Source organism: Lepisma saccharinum, chromosome 2 (genome assembly GCF_977018435.1).
Source record: "Lepisma saccharinum chromosome 2, izLepSacc3.1, whole genome shotgun sequence".
In the NCBI taxonomy this organism is placed as follows: Eukaryota; Metazoa; Arthropoda; class Insecta; order Zygentoma; family Lepismatidae; genus Lepisma; species Lepisma saccharinum.
Window position 1 is genome coordinate 7,259,887 of NC_139230.1, and position 17,070 is coordinate 7,276,956.

The 17,070-nt window shown below is 37.0% G+C and overlaps 1 protein-coding gene across 1 annotated transcript in view; it reads right to left on the reverse strand.

Moving 5' to 3' along the window:
- LOC145984353 (uncharacterized) overlaps window positions 1-17,070 on the reverse strand; it is a 242,526-nt gene that overhangs the window by 33,019 nt on the left and 192,437 nt on the right. Inside the window, exon 6 of the mRNA XM_083118009.1 lies at window positions 8,696-8,837. Within this exon, the coding sequence (XP_082974135.1) occupies window positions 8,696-8,837 (142 nt within the window). The remainder of the gene's footprint in view (window positions 1-8,695; window positions 8,838-17,070) is intronic.

Sequence of the window (17,070 nt, forward strand, 5' to 3'; positions counted from 1 at the left end):
TGTACTCACAAGTTTTTTGATATATAACCATGATTTTTGGATTATTTGACATTCACTAAGCTTATGCACTAAATTATCTTGTACATTACATGTAGCACATATTGGAGTATTTACTAATTTTATATCATAAAGTTTAACTCCAGTAATGAATATTTGGTGTACAATTATATACCACGCTGATCTGACTCTTAACGTAAGGTGGCGGGCCTGTATATTATTCCATACTTCCCGCCAATTGACTCTTGGATTTCGATCTACAATTTTACACTGTTTTTGTGATAGTGAACACAGTCTTCTATATATTTTTGACGTCTCTTGCGTTGCAAGGATTGGAGATTGTATTAAAGCGTAACTGATATCCACTATTGTATTATTAAAATACCATAATCTGTCTGGAAGTCTTGTAACATCAATGGGGGCCTCCAATTGAATGTTGTCCAAGGCGTGTCTCAGAACTTTACTAGTGAGGCTGTTTGGGTGTTGAATCAGTGTCGTTACATCAGCTTGAATACGTAGAGCCTGGCTTTTATATTCCACGTTTACAAGGTTCATTCCCCCTTCTGCATAGGGTAAACAAAGCGTAGCGTGATTTACACGCAAAATTTGACCGTTCCAGACAAACCAGTTCACAGCACTCTTGAGCTTAAAAATATCCAGTTGCCGCAACGGGAGGATTTTTGCTACATACCACACCTTGGAGAGAGCGTACACCTGTACAAACGTCACTCTTGACTGTATACTAAGTATTCGAAATTTATTCATTTGTAGAACTGCTTTAACACCATTTATCACTCTGTCATAGTTTAACTGGATCATTCGTTGAAGGGAGCGCGCGAAAATTATTCCAAGTATTTTTATCGATGGAACAACATGAAATTCTCCGCTCTGAGGGTAAGTTATATCCGGGTTTAAATGCATAAGAGTTGATTTTTTCTGATTTACTGTGAGCCCTGAAAGGGGACCAAATTCCTGTAATACTTTAGACGTCGCAGCAATATCAGACTGCGTATTTATTAATATATTGACATCATCAGCATAGGCCAACACCTTTGTGTTTATAGATTGTATGGTGATGCCTTGTACTTGCTTTTCTAATGCAGAAAGGAGGGGTCTCAATGAGATACAGAAAGCTATCATCGATAATGGGTCACCTTGTCTTACTCCCTTGTGAATAGGAAGTTCTCTTGTCATAAATCCATTTATTTGTATTTTGGATGTTGCGTTACTATAAAGGCTTTTAAATGCTGACAGAAAATGTCCACGTATACCGTACTTTTGAAGCACATTAAATATGTAATCATGGTGTACCGAGTCAAATGCTCGTTGAAAATCTATTGCTAATATAGCATTATCATGGTTATTGCTATTGACTCTATAACAAGTAAGCACTTCACGAAGCGTTTGTAAGACATTTGTAATTTTCTTGTTCATACCAAAAACATATTGTGTATCTCCAACTAGTTTTTCTACATAAGGCATAAGTCTGCCTAGCATACAGCGAGAGAATATTTTATAATCAGTACATAAGAGGGTAATGGGTCTATATTGACCAACTTCAGTGGGTTTCACACATTTTGGTATTAAAACTATAATCCCAGTATTTGAGGATTTTCCCATTTTATACCTTCGGAACACTGCATTTATCCATTCAGTTAGTGTTTTTCCCATCAACGTCCAAAATGTTTGGTAGAGTTTGTTTGGTATCCAATCCAGACCAGGTGCAGAAAACGGCTTCCCTGACTAAAACCGCACGGAATACTTCTTCGCTTGTGTAGTCGTTATTTAATTGCTCACTTTCCTCATCGTCAAGGACCTCGGACAAGGATTCCAATTTATTCGTCAAATCTACATTATGTGTTATTGGTTGGGAAAATTGATTCTCAAAATAGTTGTAAAATCTGTTACGTATTTCCGGGGCTGTTGTTATTTTAATTTCAGAATTGTCGTTTATTTCGCTAATAAATTGTCTTTTCGCATTGTGTCTTTCTTGCAGCACATGGCTTATAGATGCAACCTCTTCTTTATCAAAGTGGGGGAGTCTGCTGCGAATTTTTACACCTTGTCGTCTTTCAGCTGTCATCCTCAGCAGTACAGCTTGTACACGTTTTACCTCTGTTTGCACTTGTTTCCCTTCAGTGGCTTCATGAATAAGTTCACGCAGCACACGGTAATAAAAATTATATTTATTATTCCAGTCACTAGAACGTTCCTTACAATAACTAAGACAAAACCGTTTTATGCCCGGTTTAAGAATTTCATCCCACCAGCGAATTATATCACTTTGTCTGGTACGGTGTGCTTCCCGTACATTCCATTGGTCCTGAAAGGCTTGTTGGAAATTTGCATCTGTAAGGATAGAAGCATTTAATTTCCAGTAGCCATACCCTCTCGGTACTATTGGTATATCCACATTTATCGCCATGATTACGGCACTATGGTCTGAAAAACAGGTGGGTGTTATACTAAGTGACTTGATTTGTTGGCGTAAATGTGGTGTTACATAAAATCGATCTAAACGGGAAGCACAATTATTACGAATGTACGTGTACCCTTTCTGTCCAAAATATTTGTCATTCCATACATCTGTAAAATTAAACCCATTTACTAATTTTTGCAAAGAATTGGAGGTATTAAAGCCAGGTCTTTGGTCCTGCGGATGCAGGACACAATTGAAATCGCCCGCACAAATTATATGTTCTCTTGTACGCTGCATTTCAGTAGCGACATCCGTCGCAAAAAACGCATCCCTCTGTTTCCTAAATTGTGTCCCTGAAGGTGCATATAAATTATATACCCAAACATTAGCTATTTTTGCTGAGATAATTCTACCATTGGGATGGCACATCACATTTGTAATCGGTACGGTGTTACGTACTAACAGGGCTGTTCCCGTTGCTTGAAAGGTCGCATTATTATAGACTAATATGTTTGGGGGGAGGTTAAATGCTGTTATTCCACATTCTTGAAGAAGTGCTATATCTAAAGATGATTGTAGGAAAAAATCTCCTAGCGCCTCCTGTTTAGTGAAAGATCGCATTTTGTTAATATTGATCGTAGCTAACCGGAGAGTAGTCATCATATATACAACTAACAGAAATTTAAGAACTAGGATTACCCAACACTGTGAATTATACATTTTGCCCAGAGGACACTAACATTCGTACACTGTTTTTCCACTCACTTCCATGCACACGAAACGTAAACCTTGCATATGTGCACGGTACCTCGTGTAAACACGTGACCAAGCATTATATACCTTTACTCATTTTACACATGCTATTTCTGACTTTCATTTTTACTTGCACCCACACATTCACTAGACACACTAGGGGAAACACTGAATTTGGATCCGATCACAGGTTGTAAATCAACACTCGGGGCCAAATTTGTCACACTTTGGGATCTGGTTATACGCACTGGGGAGGGGGCTATTGCCTGCTGCTTCACGTTCTTCTTGTGGTGGGGGTCAGGTGCCACATTTTGTTGTACTTTTTTCTTCTTCAACTGCTTCTGTTCCTGGAGTCTCTTCACATTTGATTTTCTTTTGGCATTGTCCTTAGTTCCCGTTGTGGTTTCACCGAGCTGAACCTTGTTTTGTTGATCTTCCAGTGTATGGGATCCTCCTGCTTCGTACATGTCAGTCTCCATTTGAAGATTACTCGTAGTGTCAGACTCGCGCATCGCTTGATCAGTTGTTTCCAGACTGTCAGTCACCAACACGTTATCCCGTACGTCACTGTGGAGGTTGTCTAAAGATGCCACCTCTTCCGCCCACGATGTGCTGTGGATAGACGCAGGTAGAGGTGTTTCCTTCGTAGGGTCCATTTTGTGTTCTAAAACATCAGCTTTTTTCGGCTCTATTTGCAGATTTTTATCGCGTTCATTGTTCACACTTTTTTCGTGCAACTGCATTGGAATTGGCAACACTGTAAATTGTGTGTCAGCCTTTATATCCGTCTCATGCGCTGAACGTTGGCTAGGTGGTCTATGTACCTTTGCTGCATATGACTGCTTAGGCTGGATTTCTACAGGAGTAGCACATGCTCCAATTTTATCTTGTATCACTCGCTCACCCACAGCACCACGTCGGTGTGGACAAAACCGTGCTGTGTGTTGAGTGTCTTCACATATTTTACAGGTAGGTTTCTGTCCATAATATGTTACCCAATATTGCATGCCCTGTATTGATACATAGGACGGGATTGGCTTATTCAGAACCATTCTCACCACCTTAATGCCTGTACGAGTTTTATAAATATGCTCATTCGAATATCGCTCGTCCACCGGAGGGGTCTTAATTTCACCATACTGCGCAAGCACTGTACGGATATGGCTACCGGTTATTTACATTGGTATAACATGTAATCTCACTAGTGTATTTGTCCTATCAGCCCAATCTAATCTAATTTCATGTTCATCATCCTCATCACAATACACTAACTTCCCTTCAAATTTATTCATTAACTGTTCGCCTAATAGACGCGTCACTAGCTTAATATATACGCACTTACGGTCTTCAGTCAAGGCAAGAGTATCCCGTATCCAACGATGAAGCATCAGCGTTGATGGGCACTTCTTCACACTTGAAAACCATAACTTTAGCGTATTTACACGACGGATTTCCATTTTCCTTCAATTTAACAACTTTACGTGACTTGAAAATTTACGCGTTTCGCGTCGTCTAGCACGCCAGAGTCCCGATGACTCACCGGTTCAGGAGCAGAGGCACGGCGATGTTGCTCGCACGGGCACTTCCGCGGAACTCCCTAGTCTACAAGATTGGGCTCCTGAAAGCAAGTAGAAGGAGCTGCCCAAGTGAAATGTAGATGCAACTCTCCTCCTACATGTAATGTACAAAGAATACTTGTTTGTAACAAAGCAAACGAAGGCAAGCGTAGAATGAATCGGCGAAAACATTTAATGGGGAATTGCACATGATGAAAACTTTTCAGTCGATATTTGTGGAGCTATCTTTGCATTGAACTCGAGTGGGAAAATGGGTAAAATTAGTGTGCCCTGAATTGCCATAAATATAAATAGTTATTTCATTAATATTTGTCAATTTCTTTGAAGCAGTACACAATTGTCGTTAGAGTAGCATAATTCACGATCTTATACATGAAAATATCCCTTTGAACGTGTGTCAATTCATTTTTCTTATATATATAAATTCCAGATGCAAATCAATGTAACGATTTTACTCTTCTATTACAAATAATGTCACCATGCTCTTCATTAATAAAGAAAGAATTAAAAAAAAGAGAACACCTCGTAAGGAGAATCGAACCTGGAACCACTAGCAGTCCAATCGATAACTCTAACCACTTCACCACGCCCTTTCCTTCCGTTGTAACAACGATTTTTAAGTATTGTGTCCCTCTAATATTGTAACTGTCGTTGGGTATACATGTAGTTGAACTGTTACTTTAGTTTAGAATTGCTTTCTTGTAGTATAGGAGCTATCTTCGAAAAATAATTTCGAATGATGAAGAAAAACGAGAATATTGGTACTTGTGAAAATGCGAGTTATTTCTTATAACTTATTATTGTGATTAGACATTATTATTGGAAAATATCTAGAGGCTTAAACATTGCAGGACGATATTCTCTTCCTGTGATACTGCAACAGACGACATGCTTGTTTACTGACGTAGACTCGTGTCCAGAACGGTCTGCATCTACATTTCACATTGGTCAGCTTCTTCTACCTCTTGACTAACACTGTCAAATGTGATGTAATTTTATGAATACAATTTTCTGCCTGTTTACGTATAACGTTTTGTACATTTGGCAGTTCGCTAGTGGTGTATTTTATTTCGTGTTACCTTACGCAACAGCAAATACATTTCATAAAACTGTTCTGGACACGAGACTGCGTCAGTAAATAAGCATACTACAAGAAATCAATTCAAAACTAAAGTCACAGTTCAACTATATGTATACCCAACGACAGTTACAATATTGGAGGGACAGAATACTTAAAAATTGTTGTTACAACCGAAGGAAAGGGTGTGGTGTAGTGGTTAGAGTTATCGATTGGGCTGCTATTGGTCCCAGGTTCGATTATCCTTACGAGATGTTCTCTTTTTTTAAATTCCTTTTTTACTAATAAAGAGCATGGTGACGTTATTTGTAATAGCAGAGTAAAGTCGTTACATTGTTTTGCATCTGGAATTTATATATATAAGAAAGTTACAATATTGGAGGGACAGAATACTTAAAAATTGTTGTTACAACCGAAGGAAAGGGTGTGGTGTAGTGGTTAGAGTTATCGATTGGGCTGCTATTGGTCCCAGGTTCGATTATCCTTACGAGATGTTCTCTTTTTTTAAATTCCTTTTTTACTAATGAAGAGCATGGTGACGTTATTTGTAATAGCAGAGTAAAGTCGTTACATTGTTTTGCATCTGGAATTTATATATATAAGAAAAATGAATTGACACACGTTCAAAGGGATATTTTCATGTATAAGATCGTGAATTATGATACTCTAACGATAATTGTGTACTGCTTCAAAGACAGACAAAAATGTAATGAAATAGCTATTTATATTTGTGGCAATTCAGGACATACTGATTTTACCCATTTTCGAACTCGAGTTCAATGCAAAGATACCTCCACAAATATCGACTAAAAAGTTTTCATCATGTGCCATTCTCCATTAAATGTTTTCGCCGATTCTTTCTACGCGTGCCTTCGTTTGCTTTGTTGCAATCAAGCATCCTTTGAACATTAAATGTAGTATGAGAGTTGCATCTACATTTCACATTAGGCAGCTCCTACCTGCTTTCAGGAGCGATAGCTTGTAGAGTAGTGGTTAACGTTAAGGATTGTCAACCTGATGGTCATAGGTTCAAACCCCTCCGGTAGCAGAAAATTTTCGTAAGTTTTATACATACCCCATTGTGTTCATTTTCCACGCCGTGTGAAACTGAATGATTCAATTTGGAATTTACGATGGTGGGATGGGAAATATTAAATTACAAATTCTCCATTTCAAGAAACCGAGAAGTGGAGAAAAATTGGATAATTCTTATAAATATTAAAATTACATTCATGTTTTTAGTGATATAATCGCAGGTAAAATCAAAGATCTTACGTGGAAGATTTTTTCTTGCTCTGTACTCAACCAAAAGGCATTTCGCACCAAAATAATACATAATTTAATACATTTCAAAATGTTATTGAATGCTTCATGTCGATAATTTGATCAATGCAATCTATTCTTGACGCCTAGACTATATTTTCTGCAACTACATCTTCTCTCCTCTCGTCTCCAGTCCCTTCTTTACTTCTCTAGTCCTTCTTCTTGCATCTCCTTCTCCTCTGCTTTTATCTCATATTACCTTCCCTACTTTTCTCGCATCTTTTCTCCATCCCACTCTTCTCCACTCCTCTTATCTCCTCTACTTTCCTCTCGCTTTCCTCCTCTCGACTCTTCTTTACTCCATTTTCCTCATCTCTTCTCGAATATTTTTCCTTTCTTCTCACTACTTCTCCTCTCTTTGTCTATCTTCTTATTCTTCTCACCTCTACTATTCCTCTTCTCCTTTCGCTTTCTCCTCTCCTTTGTCACCTTTCGTTTCCTCTCACCTCTTTTCCTTTCTGTAGGTTCATCAACGATGAAATACTAGAACATTTCTTTCGCGTATTTCATAAATATCGATTGTGTATGTGGGAACCCTGAAAATTGAGCCTAACTCTGCACGCAACCCACCAACGCCTTGCGTAAATTGGGTTGCCTAGTTTAAAATGTCGTTGTCCTAAGACTTTTGAGAGACACTGTACATGGCTAGGGATGCGAGTGCAGAACGTTTGCTTCCTGGTGTACTTCACATCCGGTATCCTCAGTCTCCTGGAAGCCTCCGACTTGCATTTATTTATTTATTTATTGTTCTGGATGGCGAAGGTAAGGCACAAGTCTTTTGTTCCACTTAACCATCTCTACTTTACATTTTATAAATTGATTATAATAGCTAACTGTTTACTAAAAACAATAAAATACCAAAAAAAGAAAAACTCAAAAAGGAAAAAAAGAAAAACACAGAAAAATACATATACACTGTATACACTGTAAGAAAAGTAAAAAAAAATACACGTAAAACATAAACACACACAACAAACATACTCAAATTACAGAGAAAGTCAGTGGGGGTTGGTCCTACAAGTTTACACGAAGGTTTCATTTTATATAATTTCCCCGTTTTCAGTACTGGTAACTTGACTCCAGAAGATGATTTCTTAATTTTGATTTGAAATAGGAGAATTCCAGAAGAAACGGAGGTTACAAACTACAGCGGAACTGGCTACTATATAAGCGAAGGGTGCCCTGAGGCAGGTCTCCTTTTTAGTAACAACTTTGCTAGTGCATCGTTCACAGTAGCAGCCACTGATGCCGCCAGTTCAATCCAAGTAAACAGTTAAAATCATCTACCTTTTTTATTACCGAAAGTGCTTTTATTACCAAAAGTGCGATTTAAGTGGTGGAGGCACCAGGTACTCACCAGCGCGTTTAAGGCAAGCCAAAATAGAAAGAAAGAATATGTATCCTTTGAAGGATTTCTATTGGACACAGCTCTCCTTGCCGTGTTGTTTCGCACTTTCCATCCCTCTGGGCATAATCTAACGGCTACATCTCAGGGACGTAACCTCTCTGGACCAACGTCTAACCCCTAACATGTTAAATGTAACTTACCTTCCTGAAAGTTTCGTGAGAAAGACTGACAACGCATTTGTTCGGGTCGCCATTGCACGTGATGCTGCAATTACCACTCATCAATGTGAGGCGAAGACTGTTAACTTCTTCGGGCCAAAAAAAGCTTACGGTCAGAGCGTCCCTTAGAATGAGAGAGAAAACACCATTAGTAATTACCAACAGTTAATCAATTGATTATTTATAATTCATAATTTATAACCTAAATTAACAGACTAAAAGTTAAAATATATAAAACAGTAATTTTGCCTGTAGTATTATATGGATGTGAAACTTGGTGCCTTACATTAAAAGAGGAACATAAATTAAGAATATTTGAAAATAAAATCCTTAAAAAGATACTTGGACTTAAGAAGGATGAGGAGACAGGTGAGTGGAGAAGGTTACATAATGTAGAACTCCACAATTTGAATTCCTGTCCAGATATTATTAGAATAATTAAATCAAGAGGACTCTGGTGGGTAGGCTATGTGGCACGAATGGGAGAGGAAAGAAGAGTTTACAGGATTCTTGTTGGGAAACCTGAGAGACTTGTAGGGAGGCCAAGACGAAGATGAAGGGATAACATTGAGATGGACCCAAAGGCAATCGGTAAGGATGGAAAAGATTTGATTGATCTTGCTCAGGACAGGAACAGATGGAGGGCTTGTTTTGCTGCAGCCATAAACCTTCGGGTTTAAAAAGGCTAGCGAGTTAGTTATTTAATTTATAATTGAATGGTTCAGTGAAGGATCGTGCCATTCTTTAAAAAAAAAACAAGTAAAAATAGGCTGGCCAATGAATAAAATTCAATTTTTGTTATTTTAAGTCAATTGTGATATTTCTAAGTTAATCCCAATGTTCTATACGAAGTCACATGTTCTATACTAAAGATTCGCAAATTCCTGTGATTCTCATCTTCACATTTCTCCTTCTTTTGAAATTTCTTGACATTTTAACATTCTTCTCCCGTTCTTTGTTTACACCACGTGGTGAGATTTTGAGTACAGCAAGATTTATTGTTAGTGGTTCTATTGGTATTTCTTTGTATGAATCGAGTACTATTTGGTAGAAGACATAATCGTTTGTACAATCGAGGTAAAGCACCATTGGTACGTACAAAAATGTTGTTATACGGTTTCCTTGGTTGTGTACAAAAGGGATAATTTCAGACAGAGAATAAGGTAGTGATCATAATGCCGTTGGTGCTCGACCAGATTTGTCTTATGTATGGATGTAAAATATCTACACTCCAGATGTAAACTATTGGCAACTAAGAAAAATTGTGTAAAACCATAGCACGGGGTTGACTCTGAACAAAAAGCATTGGTTCACTCTGAACTTGACGTAAGAAATTGAAAGGCATTGGAGAAAATATATATACAATTTACAGACGAACAACCGTTTTAGAAAGGCTTCTGTAGATGCTTATACAATTTTTGAAATAAAAACATTTAGTTCTGAGTTACCACTTTCTGGAATTACAGTAGTTTTGCATTATTTCTCTCATTGTCTCTTATGTAACATACTCGTTACGGGTAATATAAAATGTAAGGATGTGGTACTATTGTGCATTCGATTGTCCTTTATTTTTCATCACGTGATGTTCTCTGCTCGGGGAGAAAAGGCTCCGCCTGTTACGGAGTTCTTCCTTCCTGAGCAGCCCCAGAGTGCACACATACTAGGTTTGTTCGTCTATTAGTATTAGTTTGTAAGAGATATGAAATAGTTGTAATGTTATATCATAATAATTATACTTTTGTTGTTATTTGTTAAATAAGGACCATGCTTTGTATTTGCATTATAATGAATGTTAATGAAATAGATTCAAGAATTCTTTGAACAATTATGTAATAAATAAGCTTATTGTCAGTAGTTCAAAACATGTTTTAATTATTGAAACAACAAAAACCTCTGGTCGAATGTATTCATGGGCCTTCTACTATACTCTGCTATATTTAGTGTAGTTACCATTTGTAACTATCTTACACTTCAAAGGTGTACTTATCTTGTGGATTTCCTACCACTGCTGTACCTATAGCTATGGATGATTGAATTCCTTATCAAGGCATTTAAAGTATACTTAGTAGGTTCTGTTTGGCAGCAAATACTTAGGTTTTTTCGTCGCTTTCCTATCACTTTTTGGCTAAACGCAACGATGAAGATAAGTGATGATTACATGATTACAATCAAGGAACTCCCCAGGCCGGGATTCGAACCCCGGAATTTCGACGCAACCAATACTGAACAATATTGTTGTGACCAATGCAAAACAGCTGCATTGAACAAGTTACATTTATGGAAGTTACATGCCCATTATTTCCGTATATACGTTAATGTATTACACCTTTGATTTTTGGTTCGACGTATTGATATTGAGGCATGCAAAAATCAATAATAAGACCAATGTATTCCTGCAGAAAACCTTGAAGCTTTCCTGGCGACGAATGATGAAGAGATTCTCTCTGGCTATCAACCAGGTGAGTTCTCTGGGCTTTCACTCTCATCTTCTCTTCTACCCTGAAGATGAGAGTGATGTTAGCTCTGGAAAGCTTGGAAATCACGAGCACCCGCAGGGGCGGGGGGAGGAGATATCTTGGAAAAGTTCATGTAGTTCGAATGCTGAAATTGTAGCGGTAATATTTTTACAAACAATATTGTTTTTTGCAATTTACAGGCTGTCAGTTACAGCAATTAACTGCCATGTCCAACATATATAATGATGTACGTATGTGTATCGGGATAACGTTTTCACAAGAGACATTAGAATCGTCTTGACTGCCGTAGCTAGGGAAGTGCGGGATGGAAAATGTTTGGTAGGAACGGGATTGGGAAGGACATATAATCAATCATCCTGACATTCGGGAGTGAAAATCTCGAATTGTACACACTATTTCCCCTTCAAGTCATTGTTTTTGCATTTCTGGAATAAAGTCTGTTAATTTCAATAATTTTCAGAAACTTTTAGTGCAGAAAATCATTTTCTGGCCTTGATAATTCGCACCCCTTCATATATAAATAATACATGTAATAATAATAATAACAATATTAACAAAAAAATAACTAACAATAATTAAAATTTCCATGACTGAAGGGCAAGATGTGACATCTTACTCTGGCCCCCCTTGAGAGAGAATCCTGAGGGCGCCTTTGATGGAAACGTTTCCAGAACTCACCTGGTTTATAGCCTGAGAGAATATATTCATCAGCATATTCCTATCTTTTGTGCTTGAATATGTAATGAATCTTTTCACCAGGTATATGTTCGTCAGGGCTACTCTGAACAAAGCACACTGCGCACACTATTTGTATTATTTCAGAAATAATTCCTCCTGCATTTCAAAATAAAATGAATTGAAGTTATAAAAGTTTCCATTGTCTAGCAGGAATTGTAGCTTTCCTGGTAACATGATTCGAACAAGTGTTCTCGAGTTACCAGGTTAAATCAGTGTTAGCTTCCAACATTTCGAGCGCATACATTGCTCGAATCATCAGGGAATTACCAATAACCTGGCTGGTAACTCGAGATCACTTGTTCGAATTCCCATTGTCTACTTAATTATATGATTTATCCATGGGCGTCGCCAGAAATTTTCCTGGGGGGGGGGGAGGGTCGAATCGAAGATGTCTAGGACACCCCCTCCCCTCAAAAATATTCTGATACAGACCAGTGGCATATGTAGAAGTTTGTCAAAGAGGGGTTCATTTTTAAAATTATTGCATTATCGGTATTTTAAATTATGTTGTTATTATTATTATTATTACTAGTAGTAGTAGTAGTAGTAGTAGCAGCAGTTTTAGTTTAGTTTATTTTAACATCCAATAAGTTTTTTATATGAATAATATATAATACTTGTTACAATCAAGATTACATAATAGTTACTTCGAACATTAGTAGCAGTAGCAGCAGCAAACGCAGTAGTATAAGAAGCTTCAAAACGTGTGAAAGTTACAAATTAACAGAGTTTCAGTGTTGCAAATTATGAAAGTTTCGTACCAAATTCGATATCTCAAAGACCACTTTTAAACAATGACGCAAAATGAGGTAAAATAAAGTGCTTCGTTTATAAATTGCCATACATTGAAAAAAAGTAGATGGAAATTTCAAGGGGGGTCGACCGACAGGAATTATTACTGGGGAACAAAATTGTTGTTGCATTGATACCAGCACTTGTTTTAACCTAATTTGGGTGCGCTGATTTCCAATCGGAGGTTAGTTTTCTATGTAAGCTCTAGTTTTCTTGCAATTCAACATTTTAATTTTTCACCTCGATATTCATTTTTCAAAATTCAATTCAACATTTTAAAGTTCGGTGCCATCTTGGATATCATCTTTGCGATGATATTCTTCATGTATTTACAAACACATGTAACTGCATCACAATATGCATTACAGTTTGAAAATACGGCAAGATAGAAGCACTTTTTGGAGTATTAAACATGTATTCAATGTAGTAAAATATGACTATGAATTTAAGGCTTTTTTTTAAAAAAAAAAGTAACAAAAATGTCTACAAGTAGGCGGAAGGGAATATAAGAAATTTGATATGAATGGCATGCAAAGTTCAAATAGGTTCTATTCAGGCCAAGAATTTGAGCCTGTAGCTCTTGCGTTGTGGACTTCCTCAGGGCAATCTCGCTGCCATCATATTCTTGTCCCATCGCCTTTGACATGTTAATTTATGGCATTATGTTCTTCTCGCAAATGCACTGAGTGACCAACTCGAACTGATCCATAAACATTCCCGTTGCGCAAGAGAACACACGTGATACTGTGCTTAGAGCTATCGAGAAATAATCACCATTCTTTGGACTGTACGAGGTAAGACCTAATTGGGTGAGAAGACCTGGGATATCATGGCAGTAAAGAGAGTGCTTATCTTCTGAAAAGTAGTCCACAAAAATCTGTTCTAACTTTCGGAAATATGACACTTTTGCTTACCCGTGCAGATATTTTTTTTCTTGCAGTCTGGATGCTAATAACTCAACTGCTTTCTTATATCCAAGTGAGGAAGCCATGATCCGATATGTAAAACCGAAAAAGAGGTGTTTTAGGGCCTCACCAATGACGTAGTGGGTCGTCGCCTTGTAATCAAGTGGTCCTGGGTTTGATACCTGGTGAAGGCACATAGTGGTCGGATCCCACTTTAAACTGTGGGTCTCGTCTCGATTAGTCTTTCTGTACATAAAGTGGACTTAAAACACACTGAATTAATCTATCAAAGGTTGTTTAGTGAGTGGTTAGGGTACACCTCAGCGTTGTCCACCTATCCACAATGTAAATACTGGGTGTCCTTTCTCGCAAAAGTAAAATTTTCTAATTGCATGATAACTATAGCATATACGGGAAAACCGGTTTAATATTTGAAATCAGCTTTAAAAAATTACATAGAAACAATTGAGAAATCAAATGCAACAGAAAATGAGGGAAAAAATGTTCCCCTGTGTATCAATCGAAAATGTGTGAAACGGTTGAGTCTCCCCTTACCCTGAGATGGATCCCAGAATGGGTTGAAGACGCGGGCGCAATACATGCAATTGCACTCAATAAAAGTCAGCTAAGAAACCGTATTTTCAATACCCTGCTGGTTCTGGTATCCAGAAATAAAATAATAGGCTTCGGTTTTTTCGCTCAAAATTATATTAATAAAAACACGCCGTCACAGACACACAGTGAAACAAATGACCAACAATGTTAATGTTCTGGAGCCCAGAATAGCAAGATCAACCAAAAACAAGTAATTATGTAAAAATATTGTTTCATATCAAATAACAATGTTGTATCATTCTTTATCACATGCTATGTTATAGATTAAACTAATAAATAAGAAATGTAAAGGCGGGGGAATGGTAAAAAATTCACGCAACTGACGTCCTGGTATTTTTTTAAGGAACCAGGACAAAGCACACATCCTTGAATGTATGCGGGTGGAGGTGGGATCCCCTCCCCTTTCCTTTTCGATCTATTCTATCGGGGGAAAATATGCCTTGACGTCATCAATTATGAGGAAGCGTGCTAAAATTTCTCAGTTGCACAGCGATTTTGAAAGCAAGAGATAGTTTGTCGAAAGCTATATGATATCTCATCCAAACTTTCCCAATTTCTCTGAAGGAGAGATTGAAGGCGTCACAAAGGACGTGGAAATCTCTAAGGAAATCTACCTTACAGACTTTACTTGTACGTCGATGCAATATCCTTGGAATGTTGCAGTAAACGTACCAAATTTTCCTCGTTGTTTGCAACAAAATTTCACTTGAGAAGAATGTTTGATTCTTTTGCACGAGCAATTTCAGTTGAAGTTTGATATCTTGTTGGTTCTGGCAAAGGTAGGAAGGGAGCGAGGAAAGTGCCTCAGCTCGTTTCAATCAGCTAGGAATCTGTTTCACATATCTATATGAAAGTTGGTTTCGGCGCATTCCAAATGCATCTGTGGAAGCTGCAACAAATAAGTTGTTGCTTCCCCTCGATCGGCTTTGACAATATTAAATTCACCGAAATGAATTTAGACAAACTTTTATCAGGAAGACCTTACAGCGAGGAAAATTTGGAAATTATTTGTTTCATGTAATGAATCTTGTTAATTTCGCTCATTTTTAGAGCCAAGATATACCGAACAAAATATTGAAAATCAATATCCCAAAAGCAACTTCATTTTTACCGAAATAAAAGATGGTGTGGGATAAATGAAAAATCATACTTGTCTTAATTAGGGTAAGGCATTTAATAACCTAAACGTACTAAAAAGTGCCAAATAAAAATTCATTTTATGACCAAAAATAGTAAAAATGACCAAATTTGAAACAAAATAGCAATATATTTTTAAGGAACGTTTCTCTACTATTAGTTTCTTAACAGAGGAGTTAATTTTAGAAAGCAATTTAATGGATGACAGTGTCAATTGTTGAAATTTACTGTAACTCTTTCTGGAAATGGGATACTACCTGTAAGAATCATTCTGATTATTGCACAACTAGCAAATACATACAATTTAAAATCAATTCACAAAAAATTATCGCGTATTCTCATTAAAAACACAAATTACAGTGGATTTTCACAATAAATCTGAAACGAAATTAACAATAATGACTTGGCAAAGATTCTCAAATAAAAACTATTGTCGATTGTTTGCTAATAAAAACTTGTATATGGGGAAGCTCCTCTTTACTTCCACCAAACAATTTAAGTATACTGAAAGCCAGCAACGACTCGACTCCTTGATTTTTTCACAGTCAGCAAGAGAACAATTTTCACCTGACAAATCTTGAAAAATAGGGGTAAGAGGTATTCTACGTTGTTTCCTGGAAATGTTGTTTGCTTATGTGTAAACAAGCATTAGCAAGTAGAAATATTCAATAAATAAAATCTTGAAATGTAACAAAAATCCCAAACAAATTATTTCATGATACACTCCAGCAAGCTTTCCAGAAGCTTCTTGAAAAGATGAAATTCATTAAATCCCTTGCTCTAGTCATAATGCTGTAGTTTGCGGGGTGTGAAACATTTTATTTGAATTTTAACAACCTAATCATAGCAATGTTTGATCTATTGCAAGTAGTATATACTTTCATGTTGCGCTAGCCGGTATACTATGTTAAATTTGGGTTATTATTTTCAAACGTCAGAGTGACGGTACTTCGTTTGATGAACTACAAGTTTACTGTACACCAGGTTCCGAAATATATCGCAACGTGTATATTGCCCAATTTGCCTACATAAGAATTCAGCTTTGAATTCTACATATCAATTATATGATGCAAAAATGAACCTCTGCATTATTACAAACAAAATGTGTGGTTTCGACAGAGCTGAAAACAAACGAGCATTTCCCCAGGAGGGAGGGACGGGAATGAATCGATATTTAATACGTTTTCTTGGGCAGGTCACTTACACGATTATAAAGCACTTTTTTCTGTAGATCTGGCACCTTTTAGCGTAACGCGAAACTGTGTAGTTACAGGAATCTGGTTAATAGCACCAATGGCGATTGGCGACAGTCAGTAAGCTATATGTATTATTTTTATGTCCGTGGACATCACAAAACTAGAAGGTTTGTTTAAATCTACTTCATGCTCAGATAGATCACAAAAATAGATATTTCAGTTACTGATCTTCTGCAATTATCCGTTAATGCAATAACTGCTTAACCATTCTGGATTAGATGAAAATAGCATTTTTGGTCATCGCTTTTCCAGTAACAAAACAATGCAATACAACACCTCTAAAAAATATTAGCTTTTGAATCAGCACGATAATGTGAAGACTGAATACAAATCAAAGTTTTCAATACAGTTCAATTAGTTAATTCACGATTTCTGCTTAAAATTATCAACTACAAGGCAATGATCTCTGGTATAGCCAAAACCTCTATATAAATGGA